The sequence below is a fragment of the Colossoma macropomum genome, unplaced genomic scaffold, assembly GCF_904425465.1.
Source record: "Colossoma macropomum unplaced genomic scaffold, Colossoma_macropomum, whole genome shotgun sequence".
In the NCBI taxonomy this organism is placed as follows: Eukaryota; Metazoa; Chordata; class Actinopteri; order Characiformes; family Serrasalmidae; genus Colossoma; species Colossoma macropomum.
This window is the reverse complement of record NW_023494795.1, coordinates 39,899,814-39,918,211: the sequence shown is the minus strand read 5'-3', so window position 1 is coordinate 39,918,211 and position 18,398 is coordinate 39,899,814. Positions and strand designations below refer to the sequence as shown.

At 37.9% G+C, this 18,398-nt stretch overlaps 1 protein-coding gene across 1 annotated transcript in view; it reads right to left on the bottom strand.

Annotated features, from left to right (window-relative positions):
• The window catches only part of kcnk10a (potassium channel, subfamily K, member 10a), a 38,871-nt gene that overhangs the window by 10,787 nt on the left and 9,686 nt on the right, over window positions 1-18,398 (bottom strand). The window contains exons 3-4 of the mRNA XM_036582427.1: window positions 5,911-6,028; window positions 642-802 (exon numbers count right to left, since the gene is read on the bottom strand). Of these exons, the coding sequence (XP_036438320.1) occupies window positions 642-802; window positions 5,911-6,028 (279 nt within the window). The remainder of the gene's footprint in view (window positions 1-641; window positions 803-5,910; window positions 6,029-18,398) is intronic.

The window sequence follows — 18,398 nt, the reverse complement described above, 5'->3', positions numbered from 1 at the left end:
ATCATTACTGAAAGCTATTAAAAAAATAAAAAACAGCTAATTGTAATAACTATTTTAAAAACAAAAAAAGACTTTTCAAATACATAACAGCTAAAATGAAAAGTAATATTGCTATATCCATTGCAAAATGCACAAAAAATTGAATTACAGAAAATAAAAACTTTAGTTTTTCATGTTTCAAATGCCTGAAAGATGATTTAAAATTTCCTTCTATGTAAAATTTTGAATGCCCATGAAATAATGATGTCTTAAAAAAAAACACTTGTAACGTATTTTATCAAAATTCCATTAAAGTTCAATTTTTGACAAAATATTCATCATAAAACAAAAAAAACAGAATAAAACTGAAGCTAAATAAAGACTTAACTACATCTAAAAATCTGATTAAAAAATCAGCAGTTCCAGCACAGTGCAAAGCAAGCATCTGCTGAATCATTAGTTAGCGTTCTCCTCCAAGCGTGCCATGCTCCAATGGCGTCGTGTTAAAAAGAGAAAACATGCCGTCCAGTTTGAATGACCTAATACTGTCGCATTCTGAATATGAGCCCAGTTTGGATTATTTAGTTTGTCAGTGTTACCCGTATGTTTATAATCAGCTCTCCTCTGCAAACATGCTGTGTTTTCCTCAGGCTTTCACTTACCCTGAACATTTTCTCCACTTTGGCGATGGTCTTCACAAAGATGGTCCCCAGCTGGTCCCCGACGCCAGCCAGCAGGAAGCCGAAAAGAGGGATGCCAAAAATCGCATAGAGGATACAGAAGATCTTGCCGCCCTCTGTGCTCGGGGCAATGTTGCCGTAGCCTGCAGGAGAGCACACAGCAGGAGAACCGAGTCAAGATCCTTCAGAGAGAGAGAGTCTATGTGTGTGTCTCTACCCTTCAGTTCAAACACAGTACTGTAGTAAAGTCAGTGTCTGATGCAGAACACAACTGCTAGCCTTCTATCTTCCTGCATTTTTATACATTTTGGCACATTGAATAAAGAAGACCAGATGGAAACAGCGAATATTCAATAAAATCACAAAAGGTATCAATTTAAAAGCCATTAAAAAGGTCATATGTGAATGGACCGCAATCGAAGGCTTTTTCATAGCAAAATACATGACAGTCAAGCTTACATCAGATTTACTGTAGTTTTTTTTTATTCAGTTTTTCATTTAAGCTTTTCAGTTTAGTTTTTAGGTTCGTTTTAAGGGTGCATTAATAGTTTAGGTTTGTTTTTATTTTCAGAAAAGTAGCAGATTTAGCTTAGTTTCAGTTTCAGTTTTAGTGAGCAGGTCTCTGATAAAAGTATAGTTAAATGAACACAGCAGTAGACGGAGCTCAGCTCGGCTCCAGATTTCCCTAATTACCAAACACACAAACACACTCCTAAACTCTCCCAGCTCCCAGCTGTGAATTCAGAAGCTGAGGCACCCTCTGCTGTGCTAGCCTACAAGTTTTACCATGTTTTTAGAGTTGATCCAATTAAAGTTTACTGTTGGGTTATAAACTATTTTGCATCCCATTTTGAAATGTATGACTTATAGCATACATGCACTCCTGCTGGTGTGGGTTTCCTCACACTTAAAGATGCAGAAAATATACTACACTGTTAGAAATATAGGTTCTATGCAGGTATGTTTTTTCATTCATCAAGGTACAAACAATGTAAATGTTCCCTTAAAGGTACAACAGTTGTTTTAAGGTCCATTTGTGAACCTTAAATAAGTTTTTCCAGGTGAAAAGTATGTATTTGTACCTATTCATGACTTAAATGAAAATGAAATAAACTAAAATAAAATAAAAAGGCTGGAGACAAAATGGGATATGTGGAGTTATGCCATGTGTTCTGATGTGAGAACACTGATGCAATACGGCTGTCGCTTCACTTTAAATCAGTTTTTGTTTTTTGTTTTTTTGTATTGTTTGTGTATGTTTTGATGTTTCCTTGCTGGCAGAGGAGTATGCCATCATGTTCTCCAAGATAGTGCCTGAAAGTGAGGTTCAGAGGCTTCTTGGGCTCACCATTGAAGCAACACTACATCACAGCTTCGATGCAGCCTTGCGTGATGCTGCTTGAGTGATGCTGCATTGCAGCTGTGAGGTTGCCTGAACACGTCACTTGAGTGACGCAGTATCGTAGCTATGAAACTGCTTGGACCGGTTGCCTGTTTGATGCTATCTTGCAGCTATGTTGCAGCCTGGGCCGGCCGCTTGGGTGACGTTGCATTGCTGCCATCAGGCTACCTGAACTGGTGGTGTTCGGCTGCAGGAAAACACTACCTTAATGCAGCTAAGGACATTTTCAGCCTTCCAGGCTTCCTGTCAGTGTGACGCTACACTGTTTTTGCTGGAGAACCCCCAGGCAAAGTGAGATATGACACACACGTATTTTCTAAGTTGCTTATCCAGAGGAAACCTATGCAGACACATACATTGTAACAAGTCCTTAAACATGAGAAAGGCACTATGTAAATAAAAGTAATAATGATAATCATCATCATCATCTTGGTGCCAAAAAAAATCATTTGTGTAACACTTGCAAGTTTTAATGCATTAATGCATTATTAACTCTTTAACCTTGACATTAAATGTAAGTAGTACAGCTAAATGACAATAATAGCTGTAGACTTGTGCAGGTTGTGGAGTGTGAGGCCCTGAGAGACCAGCTCTCTCTCAGCTATGTTTGAGCTGCTGTCCGCCGTGTGTCAGGCGTGTTGGGTGTCAGAGCTGATTTTAGATTACTCTGGAGTCCTGTCAGCTCTCCGCACTCAGACAAGCCCCAAACTTCACCATCTATCACACCAAAACCCTCTCGGCCTCCTGAGAGTGTGCTGAGTGCGTTCACTCAGGACTTTGAAGCATTACAACTACATAAGCAGAAGAAATTCATGAAGGCATTACTTTGGCAAAAAGAAAAATCTAATAGAATTGAATACATGGTTTCTGACACTGTATCACATACTGTAATATACAAACACGGACAAAACGCATCACATGGCTAAAACGGTAACACTTTATTTAGCTACCTCCATGGCGACTTCATAACACATGCATATGCACTGAACAACATTTAAAAAGCAACACTTATTTTTATTATAGTATTCATGTCTCTGTTGCCAGAATGACAATGAATGATGGATACAAAATATGACTAAAGTTTGGCAGCATCAAAATCTTTCATAAACTCAATGATTCTCCATCACTTGGTAATAACACTCCATAAAAGTATTATAAATGAAACAAATGTTAGTTGCCTTCTGTCACTTTCATAATAAACAAATCGTGTGAATATGAACATAAGCTTTTCATAAATATGCCAACATCGCTTTTTTAATACATCATTAAGTGCTTAAGCTATGTAGCCTTAAAAAAGTACCACCACAAATACACTCTTAAAAGGATGGTTCTTCAAGGGTTCTTTAGTAAAGGCAATAGTTCTACTTAGAACCATGAGTTCTACATTGAACCATTTTATGCTTAAATGGTTCTTTGCATGGTGAAATGGTTCCTCAGACTGATGGAGAATGAGTTGTATATGGTTCTACATAGAATCTTTTTGAAAATGGTCCTATATGGCACCAAAAAGGGTTCTGCTATTGTTACCAGCTTGACATTGTGTCTATAGGAAAACCCTTTCAATACATTTTTCTGTCAATCTGAGAAACCATTTAACCATGCAAAGAAACATTTAAGAAATAGTTGATGAATAGTTGATTAGACAGTTCTATATAGAACTCATAATTCTAAATAGAACCATTCCCTTTACTAAAAACCACTTAATAACAATCATTTTAAGAGTGTAGATATCAGTGAGTCATACAGTGTCAGAAACCACATAATCAGGTCTATTAGTTACACTGAACATCTCCACATGAAATTGCTCTCCTGCTTTCTAAAATGACATCAACTGAAAGTGAGTCTTCTATTCAGTATCAACTCTATTAATAACAACAGCAGCTACTCAACCTGCTGCACAAAACTGCTAAAGCAACTTAATTATTACTTTTGTTCATCACAACGAGGATTTTCTAAAATAGGGATTCTTGACCTTTTTCATGGTGTGACTATTTTTTGGGGTTAAAAATATTTTGTGACCCCCTGTTTGCCAAACTTGCCCCCCCCTCCAGTCCTTGTCTATCCCACACACACAAGTACGTAATCAAATAGTAGGTCTACTCACTTACTGAGCCTGCATTTCTTAGCTAGTACTTCACCACAAACAAGATCTGAAATACACAGGGTCCTGGGGGGTCCAGAACCCCTAATTAACCTCTTGGGCCCCATGAATGTCTCAAAATCACAATTCTAGGGATTCCTGAAAATAATCATTATGACGTTATGCTGGCTGTTAGGGTTAAGTCACTCAAATATCTGCTTCGCCCTCAATCAGCTTCTGTTTACTAACTAGAGCTGCAGTACTGCTCTGCCTCAGGGTGGTGCTGTAGCAGACTGGTTCACCCAGTTGGTCCTTCATTGCCTAGAAACTGTAACTCTGCCTGGATTCCTCTGAAAAACTTTACAATGTGCTGCAGATCTGTAAATCTGAAAACTCGCCCAGTTTCCCCAGTTTGGTGTAAAGAGTGACTGTCACTGAAGACAGAAGAGGAGATGAGTAAGAGCTCAGTTAATGTGAGGAAGAGCACAAAACCAAACCAAAACAGAGCATTTACAGAAGAAGGACTGATAAAACATTTTACTGCCACTGAAGCATCAGTACCGCTGTGTGAGTGAGTTAACATGGGACCCCTGAATACCAGGGTGGATTTCATACATTGACCACAAACCACAAATCTTTAGCCTGGCCCTGAAAAATTGTTTTAAATTCAGTGGTCAGTCAAGTCCCTCCTCAGTAATGAGGTCACCCAATAATTGACATTATATAATAATGATCTTTATTTATAGATTATTATTTATATTCATAGACTATTTATTATACAATAATAATCTTTATTTATAGAACACTTTTCATACCGGTGGCAGCTCAAAGTGCTTTACAGACAAATGATAAAGCTTAACAGTAGTAGAAAAAATCATGAGTATTAGTAACACAGTTCACATTAAGAGATAGAATTTGAACTAATAGAATTTTAACTAAGCGCTGAGTTAAAGAACTGTGTTTACAGATGTTTATTAAAAGTGAACTCGAGCTTGACTGTCTAATACAAGGTGAACTGAGCTCCACAGTTTAGAAACAGAATAACAGAAAGAGTCTCCCACATTTTCTGTATTTTACAGAAGGTGTTTGCTGAAGGTCAGTATCTGCAGATCTAAGATCATAAAGAGACAGACATTCAGGAGCTTTAGGGTCACATAGCACTTTAAAAACTAGCAGCAGAGCTTTAAAATCACTCCTAAAAGATCCAGGCAGTCAGCGCAGTGTGTAAATGGGGGGTGATATGAGCTCTCTGTGTTGGTGTTGTGAGGATCCATGCTGCTGCGTTCTGTACGAATTGTAGAGGACAGATTGTTTTCTCCAGTAAGATCATTACAGTAATCAACACTGCTGAACAAACGCAGCGACACGTTTCTCTGCATCGCTCTGAGAGAGAAAAGTCTGAACTTTAGTAATATTTCTTACATGACAAAAACTGCTTTAGTGAATGTTTATGTGAAGGTAAAACAAAGCTCAGCATCTAAGATCACACCCAGGTTCTACTGCAGGTTTGGTAGATGAAGATAAAGAGCTGAGCTTCTCATAAAGCAGCTTTCTCTGAGTTTTAGCACCAACAATCAGTATTTCAGTTTTTCGTGATTTAGTTGTAGAAACGTTTGTGAGAAACTCAGCTTGTCTACAGAGTCTCGATCATCAGAAGGAATCAAAATGTAGAATTATGTAGCATCAACATATCTATGAAAATTGATATGTTTCCAGTGACAAAAATGCAGTTTACTATATTTGTGTCTGGTTGAAAATAATAAACACACCTATGGTAGTGATGACCGTTCCGGCGAAGAAGAAGGCACTGCCCAGGTCCCAGTAGCTGAAGTTGTAGGTGGTGTCTCCTATGGGACTGACTCCAGCACTGAACGCATCTATGGAGTGCTGAGGAGAGAAAGAGTGAGAAGTTATAATCACATGGTCTCACGGCAACATGTTTATAACTGACACATCCTGCACACTTATAAGCTTACAGATATATGTTAATAATAGATAGAATTAAAAAATGCATTAATAAAATACAGGAAAATATAAAACAGTAACAACTGTTTTTGGTCACACGTTTGATGGTCCCCTATAAACGATTTACAGGTACTTCAATTATTAACAAAGTTTTTGATCATACTAATGTTAGCATTACATTTAGGGTCAGGGTCAGGTTTAGGGAGAGATGTAATAGAATGTTTATCATGCAATGTCAGGTTCAGTTCCATTTAATAGATGTTTAGTTGAATTTTAGTTAAAGATACACTGAGTATCTACAAAGTACCTACAGTGGACAATCCAAAGAAAGTGCCTTTTTTTTTATATTGAAGACATTCTGCTTGTTTTTTTTGTTTTTTTCCTGGCATTAACACAGCAAAATTCCAAAAAAGTCACCTTGTCAAGTGTACAGTTTTGTGGTGAATGTTTCTCATTTTTGTGCTGTTAATTCACATCATTTTCAGGGTTGCAGTTTGCCAGTTTTGTAATATGACTCTAATTATTTCTCTCTCTTTGTTCAGTCTTGTTTTGCTTGTTTTATGTTAAATAATAATTAAACATACTTCAGCATGTAGCTAAGTATTGGTTTTGTGAAGTGAACCATGACTATAAGGGCTGTTTTATAAGGGCAATTTGAGCCAAATGTCAATGATAGTTTGTTAATGGCAATTTGCATAAACACTTTCTGCAGAGGATGAATTTAGCCTCCTATTGAATTTCCCTTTAACAGCACTGGATTTAATGTATCAGTAAATGTAAGCTGGAAGTAAATTTTAGGTGGCAATGTATTTAAGGTGGCAATGAATTTAAGATGGCAGTAAATTTCCTTTAAACAATGCAGCAGTATCATTCTGCCATATTTACCACCAGAATGTAACTGCTGCACCGTTTAAAGTGGAACAGAAAATTTTAGAAAGATAGTTCTAGATTAAACACAGACAACAGAAGTTTCTAAAGGATGTTCAATGTTTTACTCAAAGCTAGCATATCGTTGCTATTGGGACAAAACCTTGTATGTCCTTTTTTTTGACATAATTTGAAAAAGGCAGTTGTTCTTAATGTTGTGTCAAAATTTCATGATGAACAGACCAACAAAAATGGCCCAAAATTATTAAAAAAAAAATTCTCCATATACTTCTATTAAAAGTTAAGAAAGTTCCTGGTCCTGTTAAGTTTCCTTTTTGGTGATACAAGGTTCTGTTGTAACCACAACGCTATATTTCACCTTGTAGCAGTTTTACAGAAAAACAATTCCTGATTGGCCAGTTGGGGTATTCAAGAATTTAACTCTTTTGTTTCCGTTCCAAACTTGACACTGAAACAACATTAATGCTGTAATACTGGAAGAGGTTCAATACAAGCATGATTCTACTGAATAAAAATGAACTTAACATTCAGACATACATCTCTCAGTTCCCAGAAGTCATTTGGTCTTCTCTATAAACCTAGAGAGCCCTGAGGGTTCCTCTCTGGTTATGTAATTACATCACTACATTGAAAGAGAGCAAAATGAGTATAATAACTCAATAATAGCTCTTCTAAAGCTTCTAAAGTCATGTGACCTGCAATAAGACATTTATGATGTATTTGTTATTCTGCTTCTAGTATATACTGTGGAGCTCAGTTCACCTTTTATTAGACACTCAAGCTCAGTGATCACTTTCAATAAGCAAAAACTTCCCTTTCACTTAGCGCTTAATTAAAATGTTGATGTTATTGTCTCATGTGATTTTAAATTAGTACTCATAGTTCCTTCTATTACTGTTAAGCTTTATCTCCTGTCTGTAAAGCACGTTGAGCTGCCACCGACATAAAAAAGATATTTAAAAAGATATTATTACTATTACTATTATTATTAGTAGTAGTGTTCTTGGTAACAGCCTCAATGAGCTTCTGGAAACATGGTCAGGATTAGCATCTCCATCACTTGCTTACATAACTAAGACGAAAGCATTCCTCAGTGCGAAGCAGTGAAGGAGTTTCTCATTGTGCTCTAATGTGCATCAGGCTGCCAGACCGGCCATATGCGGCCTTATGAGGAGAAACCATCAGCACTAATGAGTGTCTGACGCTGAGATGAATCGTCATCACCCCCTCCTCTGCTCAGAGCCACGGGACGCCCAGGCAACAGATGGAGGAGAAGGTGGAAAACGACAGGAAGTCACTCAGGTGTGAGAGCTAACGGAGGAGAAGCTGAAGGACAGGTAAACAAGGGCAAAGAGATCCATCAGTCTAGACCACTGACGCTGAGCTGCAGCTGGAAAAGTGGCCCTGTAACCACACGCAGAGCGGATGACCTCCAAAAGACAGGTGGTTAATTGAGGCCACAGAATAACTTTCAACTATTTAAATTACACGTGTACGTCTTAGATGTGTTTTCATATAGAAAATCTTAATAAAGGAACCCAAACATGTTAACACTGATAGCTGAAAGCTGTTACCTTGATGCAACTGAGCTGTTGCTAGCCTGTCTGCATAAGTATATATTTATTGTTCTCATTCCTTTATTAAAAACACATATTACTAATTAAGACTTCTTTCTTCCATCTCAGCTTAAATTAGATTTGTTGATGTTGGTTAATTATTTTGTCTTTTTTTGTTGGTAGCTCTATACAGTCATCCTGAAAAGTATTTGCACATTCATGCCATACTTAAGTGCCAAGGGGCATTCATTTTTAACTCTTAGAACCCTACAATAATACAGTGTGGTTGATTTGGTGTTTTGGTCAATTACAATCAAACTTATAAAGTACTTACATAAGACAGTCAAATATGTCATATGTAGTTATTTTCAGAGCATTATTTGACATGTAAATGCTAATAGAATTCTGATATCTTTCTTATTTTGGCTAATTTTTCATCAAAAATTTACTTGGCATCTGCAAAATTGTATACAGATTTGAAAACAAGTGTCACTTCAGATACCATGTTTGGATGTTGTTAATCTGGAGTGTCTGTGAGCTGAAAATGAATAGAATTTTTTTATGGTGGTTCATTCTATTGCTTATCATTGAGTAAATATAAATGATTAGCAAAGGCAGCCACGTTTTTATTTATTTTTATGTTCTCTTGGATTCATGCTGAGTGCTATAACTGATACACAGCAAGATAGGCTTTACTTTTAATTACAAATTGAGTCCCATGTTTACTGTCATGAGCTATAATAATTGTTATAATGATTGTTATAATATGAATGCTGAAATGCAGAGATGTAATTTAATGGTGGCAAGAGAATTCTGGATGGTTTTTGGAGCTGGATTGCTGGCTGATTGTTGGTTACAGCTGAATGAAGTGCTGTTTAGTAAGGCCAGGTCTGCTGAGTGTTCTGATGTGTATATCATGTCTGCAACTTAAACTGTTATGAAGTTATGAAGGCTAGAAAGCAGCTATGCACAGACCAGAAAATGATGCTCAAGATGATTCAGCACAGACTAAAGCAGGATGTAGGAAAGGAAACGAACAAGAGATATCATTACTGATCTATGCTGGATTATTGAAAAAGCTGAAGAGCTTAAGGAGGAAATCGACATAAACACATCTTAAAGCTGATGAAAGGCTGGACGTCTAAAAAAGTTGAGCTGCAGCTGGAAATGGCCCTGAAAGAGAGCAGCAGGTCAATTAGGCCACAAATACATTAATAAAGTCAATGTAAGTATGCAAATCTTAATGAAGGAACAGAAAACATGCTAAAATGTATAACTAGCACTCTAAGCTATCAGGTGCCTGTTATTATGGTGCAAAAAGTAACAAGCATTTCTTTTTAAAACAGGGGCTGTACTTGATATCTAGTGAGCTGGTTTGAAGAACAAAGTTTGGTTCCAGATTTCAGACATCACATGGATTTACTCAATTCCATCAGCAGCACCTGATTTAACATAATGATGTATTGATTAGATAAAGCAGGTATCAGCATCAGCATAGAAGAAGACGTGTAAACATAACATGTATAGGCTACCGAGGGAGGGGTAACACGACAAACGTGGAGGGGGTGACACTTTTAACCACTAGTTACACTACCAAGCCCACCCTCCAATCACACAATTACTCACATAAACACAACTACAACAATACAAAAACAACAGCAGCTATTCCTTTATAGCCGGGTGAATGGCGCACTCCGAGAGCCTCACTGCATGGCCACACCCCCTAAGATCCTCATGGCTGGTGGATGCAACAATATGTGATACACTAACAGAACGTTTCTCTGTTTCTTCAGGTTCCCGTGTCACTGCACTGCTCAGCTGGCTCTGCAAGAACTGATTTTCAAAGTTGCTCTGTTAGTTTGTAAAGTGTTAAATGATTTAGTGTTTGCAGAGTGCTTGATTTTATTCCAAATGGGATGAAAGGCTGGACGTTTCGACAAGTGGAGAGACAATGTTCTGTTTTTATGCTCCGGCTCAGATCCATCACACTGCTTCTGCTGACAGATGAAAAATTTATTTTGAGCTTTCATCCTCTGTGTAGCTTTCAAATATTTTTTCTGTTTCATTTATGCTTTTGGTTTCTTTTATGCTTGCTCTGCACACTTTCTGTGAAGCACTCTGAACTACCTTTCTATATTTAAATAGTAATACACAAGCTACTCTTCGGCCCAATCCCATTTCTTATTTTTACCCCTACCCCGTGTTTTTGAGTGCCTCCTTTGCCCTTGGAACTGACTTTAAGGTGTACTGGTTGAAAACTTCCTCTGTGAAATGGAACAACCCTCAAATAAAAAGAACATAACTTCATTAAAAGGCTACTAGCGCTGCTCTATAGGCGACCCTGCTAGTCTGCAGTGATAGCAGAGGAGGGTAAAGTTCAGCAACCTAACTGCTGGGCTTTAGTTACATTAGGGCATCATATGCCTTTGAAGAGGGACAATTATATGTCATTGCCCACCCCTAATTCATTGGTGATATGAAGCTGGGGTCAGCTATTCACCAGCTTCTTATGCAAATATTCCCGTTCCATTTAAGGTGGAATGGGAGATTTAGCTAGCAAGCTACTGAGACATCAACACACTACTAGTGATTTTTTATGCTTGTTATGAAGAAAAGGACCATAATACACTGGAACGACATTAAACTAAGAAAATACAATGGTTATCGTAATTTTTAATGGAGAAAATTCTCACATTTGTGGGTTTCTTTGGTCGTTTGTGCAGCCATCTTGCCATTTTTTTTTGCTCACAGTACTCCATTTGGAGTGTGTCTCTGAAAAACCTCTGTTTGGATGGCTACACTTTGCCCTACCTCTCTATCTCAACAACAATCGGGACACCCTACCCCTAAACATGAGCACCCAAAATGGAAGGGTAGGGCTAAGTGGTAGGGGTGAGGGGGGACATGGGCCTTCTCCTTCTTTTTCTTCTTCTTCATCTTCTTCTTCTTCTTCTTACTATTATTATTATTATTATTATTAAATGTGCTACTGAAGTGCAGGATTTGTAAGTAGGTTAACAATCACTGCTGTCGAGGTCAGTTGTGTTTGGTCCACTGTAAAAGCAGCCAAAAGCTTTAGAGGATAAGAAAGGTTTGAGCATTGCTGAGGAGACAGATCTGTGGAGTCGGAATAATAGGGGACAGATTCAGCAGCCGAGTGACTGAAGGAGTTTCAGAGGGAAGATCAGCTCTAATGAGGAAGCTGGGCGAGCTTTCCTTCAGGACAGTCTGGCACACTGACAGAGTTGACCCTTTTAAAAATATTCTTTCATATGTGCACTTAGACAGACCAGATCTGCCTCACGTTATTGCTGCTCTGGTTCACTTGACACTTTCTCCTGCCCTTACTGTGCACTCACGACAAGGCAGAGTGTAGCACAAACAGGGCAAAATGGAACTCTGTGTTTAACCCTCTGAGTGCATCTTCTTGATTTGTTCAAATCTTCTTAAATTCTCCTTTAAAGTCTCTTCATGTAACATGACACTCATATGTTTCATATCAAAATACTGAATACAGCAACTTCAGCAGCTGTAAACTCTCTGCGCACCATTTCACGTGTCTCCGATGTGGACTGAATGACGAATGAAGGGTTTCTGGCGTGATTATCAGCGCTTACTGATTTCCTGAGTGTCCATTGGTCAGAATCACACTGAATGTTGTCGGACACACAAAAGAGGCAGATGACGTGTATCTCAGCCCCTCTTCATAGCCTGATAACTCCGGATGTGAGTCACATGCTTTTGATCATTTCTACATTAAACACAGGAATTTGAAGCTTGTAAAAATCATTCTATATGTTTTATCTGAAGCTTGTAACCATATCTAGAACTTTCACAATATGACTTTACTCACAAAACTATCCCATTGTAAATTAGACCGTCTGTCACTTCCTAATTATGTTGTTGTTTTTTAAATCTGATATTTAAGGCCTTCAGTCCAGCTTCTGAAGTCCTAACCAATGGGAGAGCAGCTCAGCTGTATCTGCACAGATACCACAGAGAAATTAATCCTGACTGAATAATTTTCCAATGTTATCTAGGTAGATAGCTCTATCCCTTTTGTTTCCAACCAAAATTTAACAGTGTGATAAGAGCATTACTCCTTGCACACCTGCATACAACAAACATTGTGATTCTCTTGAATAAAAATAAATTAAAAAGTTTCTTTTTAGCTCACAAAAATCATTAGTAAACAGTATCTGTCCAGCTGTTCAGTGTTGAAGGCAGTTTTTTCTCCTCCTTAAGCTGAGATAAATCTTTGATGCAGGCTGCATTGACACCAGCCTGAGCTACTGCACTCTGTATCTTGCTGGTGTTCATAAAACCTTCAAAAACCTGGACCGACCCCGGGCTTATTACCTCGCCTTCCTTCATATCAGTAGGAATCATCTTGGTTATTGAATTGCAGAAACGAGGATGTAAAAGAGGATTACATACCAGGGCACTGCGGCCTCTATCAGCTACTCCAGCGACAATTCACAGTGGCGGTAGATGTATTTCACTGTACATCACTAATTTCACTGATTAATGAAAAAGTCACTGATGCAGGGAATGAGCTGTGGTCTCAGGCCCATGGAAGATTTCCCTCCACTGTTATGTTCTTCAGCACAAACTGGTAGTACTTATTTCTGCTGTGTGCACTCTAATAGTCTGAAACATCAAATTAGCCTTTTTCTGTGAGTTCTGCACAAATATTCCTGGCACTCCATTAGATTCTTGTTCCCCACCAGTGTTTGTCCTAGCTGAAACTTCTCCACCTGCATGAGAAGCATTTAATATTTACAATATAAGGGTAGAATATTTAATTAAGCTGTTACTGTGAGTCAATTATTGTATCATGGCTAGTCAAAATCATTGTGTTTTATGTATTACTCCAGTCAACCAATCCCAAATGCTGCCTTATTTTCTCAGCCCTCTAATCATGGCTTAGCAATCATTGCTATCCACCATTGCTTCAAACCTTCAACTCTTTACCAGCGCTCCAGTGTTTGAATTTAAAGCTACAGCTGTGGTCAAATGATGTTTCTATGAGATCTGTAAAAGTTAGATTCTGTCCCCGATAGAACTTCTAACATTACCTCAATGCATTGAGTCATCGGTGGTGAGGCCAAAATGGTTCAGAAACATTTCTCATGCCTGCTGTGGTGATATGCTTCAGACTAGAGTGAATAGGTTTAGGATTTTAAAGGGGACCTTTTAGGCTTTTCTGTTTTTTCGTTCCTTTAGTGTGTTGTAGCTTTTCGTGCATGTAAACATTCTGCAAAGTCACAAAGCTCAAAGTTCACTCCAGATGGAGAAACTCTCTTCCACAGAAACCACTTTTCTCAGCTGCCTGACACACTTTGTTGGAATTCCAGCCCTTTTCCTTTGTTACAAGATGATGCAATCTCATAACACAGTCTTTACTGCCCACTCAGCACGCCCTCACACAGTGCACAGCAGCTACTGGAGAGGGTAGAATGTGTTCAGTGTTGTAGCGTGTGGAGAAGACGCTGACCTGACTTTCAGAATCGACTCTGGATCAAACTGACACTGCAGAACTGACACAGCTGGAGAAACAGCCACAGCAGAGTTTACAACTGCTCAAGACAGAAGGGTCTGTCTGCAGACTGCAGGACAGGGGCGGAACTTGTAGGGGTGGAACAGAGTTGGCCAGCTGACTAATCAGAGCACACTGGGCTCATCCGGAGGTGTGGCTTGAAGACACAGGAGCTCTAACAGTGTTTCACACAGAGGGTGAATAGAGATGTACAGTATGAGAAAAATGATGTGTTTTTGGAAAATCAAAGCATATAAATTATTCTAGTAGATGAAAATAAAATTATAAACAGTGAAAGTGAGCATAATAGGTTCCCCTTAAAGTTTTGTACATGTAAGCTTTCTTTAACTTGTTATGTCATCTTCATTGTGCGTAAGTCCTGCCTTTATAATGAAGGATGCTGGTTGTGTTTATGTGAGTCTGGTGTTCTGGTTAATGTGTACACAGTCTTGTTAAAGTTTTGTATATGCACTATAAGACAGGATCATTGAAACAGATAGGAAGATGACTACACTTCTGTCAGCTATAGACTGTAGCCTGATGTTATGACATTGCATGTTTGGAAGTTGTATGTTCCAAGTTGGCCACTTTTCCACAAGTCTACCTAAAACATATTTCTGCCTTCGACACTGGGCCAAAACACTCCGAGACTCCACAGCAGTGAATCACAGCTAACAGCTACTCTAATTAACCAAAACACACATGGAGGACTGGCCGCCCTGCCTGCTTCCTGCACCTGCATCCCTCATACTGTGTTTATTTTTTTTCTTTTAAATTTTGCATTATTTCATTCAAAGTATTTATTTGAGTTGAATTAAAACCATTAAGTAAGTATTTTTACTGTATTCTATAGACTTTTTAAAATGTTTTCTTTTAAATTAAATTGAATGAATGATATCTGCATGTATGACTGTATGTATGATTATACAGCGGAGTGTTTCAGTGTGTTTGTTTGGGATGTTCAGACACTGAATTAGGCTTTGATTTGATGCATTGCAGCAATGATCAATACAAAGCTTCTTTCACACATGGAAAAAAACAAAGCTGTTTTCACAGTAGAGTGCTAATATTATCTTACATGTGATTTCATCCACCCGTTAACTTCAGAACTGCAAAAAATCAAGCTCAACTGATAATCCTCTTTGAAAAAAAAAATATTTTACCTTTCTTCTTAAATACAATTTTAATAAGTTCTATTCTTAAAAATATTTACGAAATGTTTCAGTAACTTAACCCTCGGTCTTGTCTAAGAATAAAAGAATTGCTGAAGGAAGGCGGCTAAAAGCTTAGTTGAGCTTGAATTTCTAATGATGATATTATTTCTGTGATCACTGCCTGGCAGTGTTTATTCAGATCTTATTTTTGAGGGTTAGCCAGCAAGCTATCAAAGTTATATTTATGAAGTTTCAGCTAATAAAGTTGCATTTTTGAAGGTTAGCTAGCTAACAAAGTTGCATTCATAAAGATCAGATAGCTAGCTAACAAAGTTGTATTTGTGAAAGTTAGCCAGCCAGCTAACAAAGCTGTATGAAGATTAGTTAGCTGGCTAACAAAGTTGTATTTGTCAAGGTTAGACAGCTAAATCACAAAGTCGTATTTCTGAAGGCTAGCAGGGTAGCTAACAAAGTGTATTTCTGAAGGTTAGCAGGGTAGCTTACAAAGTGTATTTCTGAAGGTTAGCCAGCTAGCTAAAAAAAGCTGCATTTATGAAGCTTAGCCAGCTAACTAAAAAAGCTGCATTTATGAAGCTTAGCCAGCTAGCTTAAAAAAAGCTTTATTCATGAAGGTTAGCCAGCTAGCTAACAATGCTGTATTTATGAAGGTTAGCCAGCTAGCTAAAAAAGCTGTATTTATGAAGGTTAACCGGCTAGCTAACAAAGCTGACCTTTGGGGACTTTTTGACTTTTGGGACTTTTAAATTGTCAGCACAAAGAAAGAAATTCAAATTCTATAGCGGAAGACAGAATGATCTTTGATCATATTTCAATGCACAACACTACTGAAGATCTCACTCAGCTGTTTTTGTTTTTGATTTCTAATCACTTTCTCAGCAACAGCAACTCCTGAATCTTCTGTTTTTTTTTTGTTCGTTTTTTACATTTAAGCTACCAAACCATTCAGAGTTCTCACTTGTAAAAGCATTGTCAAATGTGTTCCTAAACACTTAAATTGTCCTACTTTTGACTATGTAGCATAACTGGCAAAATTTACTATCTTCAGTTCACTTTCTTTGCATGTCAACCTCTTTTGTTTTGATCCATTTGTCTCTAATTTTCCTATCTGACAAAAACTTTCAAGTACAGTGTCATGTTCAACATAGGCATCCTCCTCTTTGAGGCTAGTCCAAAAAGGGCAGCGTCATCATCATACTTAAGTATCAAAGCACTCAACTGTTTGGAGCTCATTTACTGAAAATAAGGTCTTTGAATTAACCTCATTCTTAAGAGAACTATTGTTAGGTGAGACACAGGTGTGAGGAACCTTTTTTAATAATGTAAACATTTACGTAAAAGTCCTGCTTTAAACCGGTATAAAACCTTTATATTATGTGAAGCTTAAAAGATCGTTCTTCTCTTTCAAACATGATTCTTTCGGGAACCAAAAGTGGTTCTTCTGTGGCATCACCCAAAGAACGCTTTGCATCTACTAGTGGCTGTTTCTTGGTGGTCTGATTTGTCCAGCACGGTAGCAGAAGCCTCTCTGATATATGCAGTGATAATTAGCTGTTTAAAGCAATGGGAGAGTAAATGAAGTCTTCAGCTCAGCTGTTGGTGAATCAATTATTCATTAAGTGCTCCCTGAGACTGAATCTGTAACTGTCCGGGCGTGGCAGAATTAGCCAGCCAAGTACAAAGCTTTGAGCTATTACTTGAGGGATGCCTTTTATCTAATGACCCACAATGCTGCTGTGTGTTTAGCAGCAACTGAAATACTGTAGTGTTGTGCTGCACTGAAATATGAACAACAGTGATGGTTCAGGACCTTAATTCATAAAAGCTCTCCATAGAAAACAGATATTCATGAGAATAGTCCTAAATACAGTGATCAGCAAGTTCATACATTCTCAAATATTCTCATAAGAAAATGCTTATTTTCTGAAGTAGACCATTAAGTAATTTGTCAATTAAATATAATCTGATAATCTGATAAAACACGCTTTGAGTTAGCTTTAGCAGTTAGGCCTTAACTCTATGGCTGTTTTAGCTTATTTCACTCAGCCCTGACAAAAACACAATAAACTGAGGACAACAAAAAATAATTTGTTAGCTACACCTTCATAAATACAACTTTGTTGGCTATAGCTGGCTAACCTATTGTATATAACTTAGCTAGCTATCTCACATTCTTAAACACAACTATTAGCATGCTTACCTCCTTAAACACAACTTTTTTAGCTAGCTAGCTTACCTTCTTAAATATAACTCTATTTGCTTACTAGCTACCTTCTTAAGAACACCATTGTTAGCAAGCTATCTTATCTTCTTAAACACAACTTTGTTAGCTAGCTAGATCACCTTCTTAAGCACAATGTTGTTAGCAAGCTAGCTGACCCCTTAAACACAGCTTTGTTAGCAAGCTAGCTTACTTTCTTAAACATAACTTTGCTAGCTAACTGGTTAAATGTTACACACACAACCTAGCTAGCAGAATATAAAGTTAATCAAATCTAATGAAAGAACCATATATTTAAAGGTTTCTTGGGGAAAGACCTATGGCACAATTTCACCTAGGTTTGCTTGTAGACCACAGAAATGTTCTGGAAGTTTCTTCACCAGCTCTGCAACACTAACTGTGCTGTTGCTTGTTGCTGAAACGAAGGTGCCGTTTTTTTTCAGACTGTCTTGTGACCTCTGGATGAAGATTTGTGCTTGTCAGGCTTTATGGATATAATAAGTCTCGGCGAGGCTTACGCTGTTGTCCCTGCTGCTGCAGAGTGTTAGCACTGATTGGAAATTGATCTGCTGCATGATAGCGCCATGTTTACTCAGACTAAACGATGCCTGGAAGAAAGAAAATAAATAAACACCTCTCCGGTTTCAGTCCAGTGAGATGAATCAACTGTGTGCACTAGCTCTCAGAAACTGACAGTGACATCCTTGACTTCCTTTTACAACTCTGGCTGCAAGCACCAGATATAAACTCTTCTGAGGTGTTTTTGTGGGGGTGTATTGTTTTTGTTGTAAAAATAAAAATCACTTCTTTGTGATGCATCTAAATGTGTCAGGGTGTGTGATGCTGTACAGTAATTTCTTTTTGTCGTCATTGTTTTGCTCTAGCTCTGCTGCATGTTCTTTATTTTTCCTCCGCT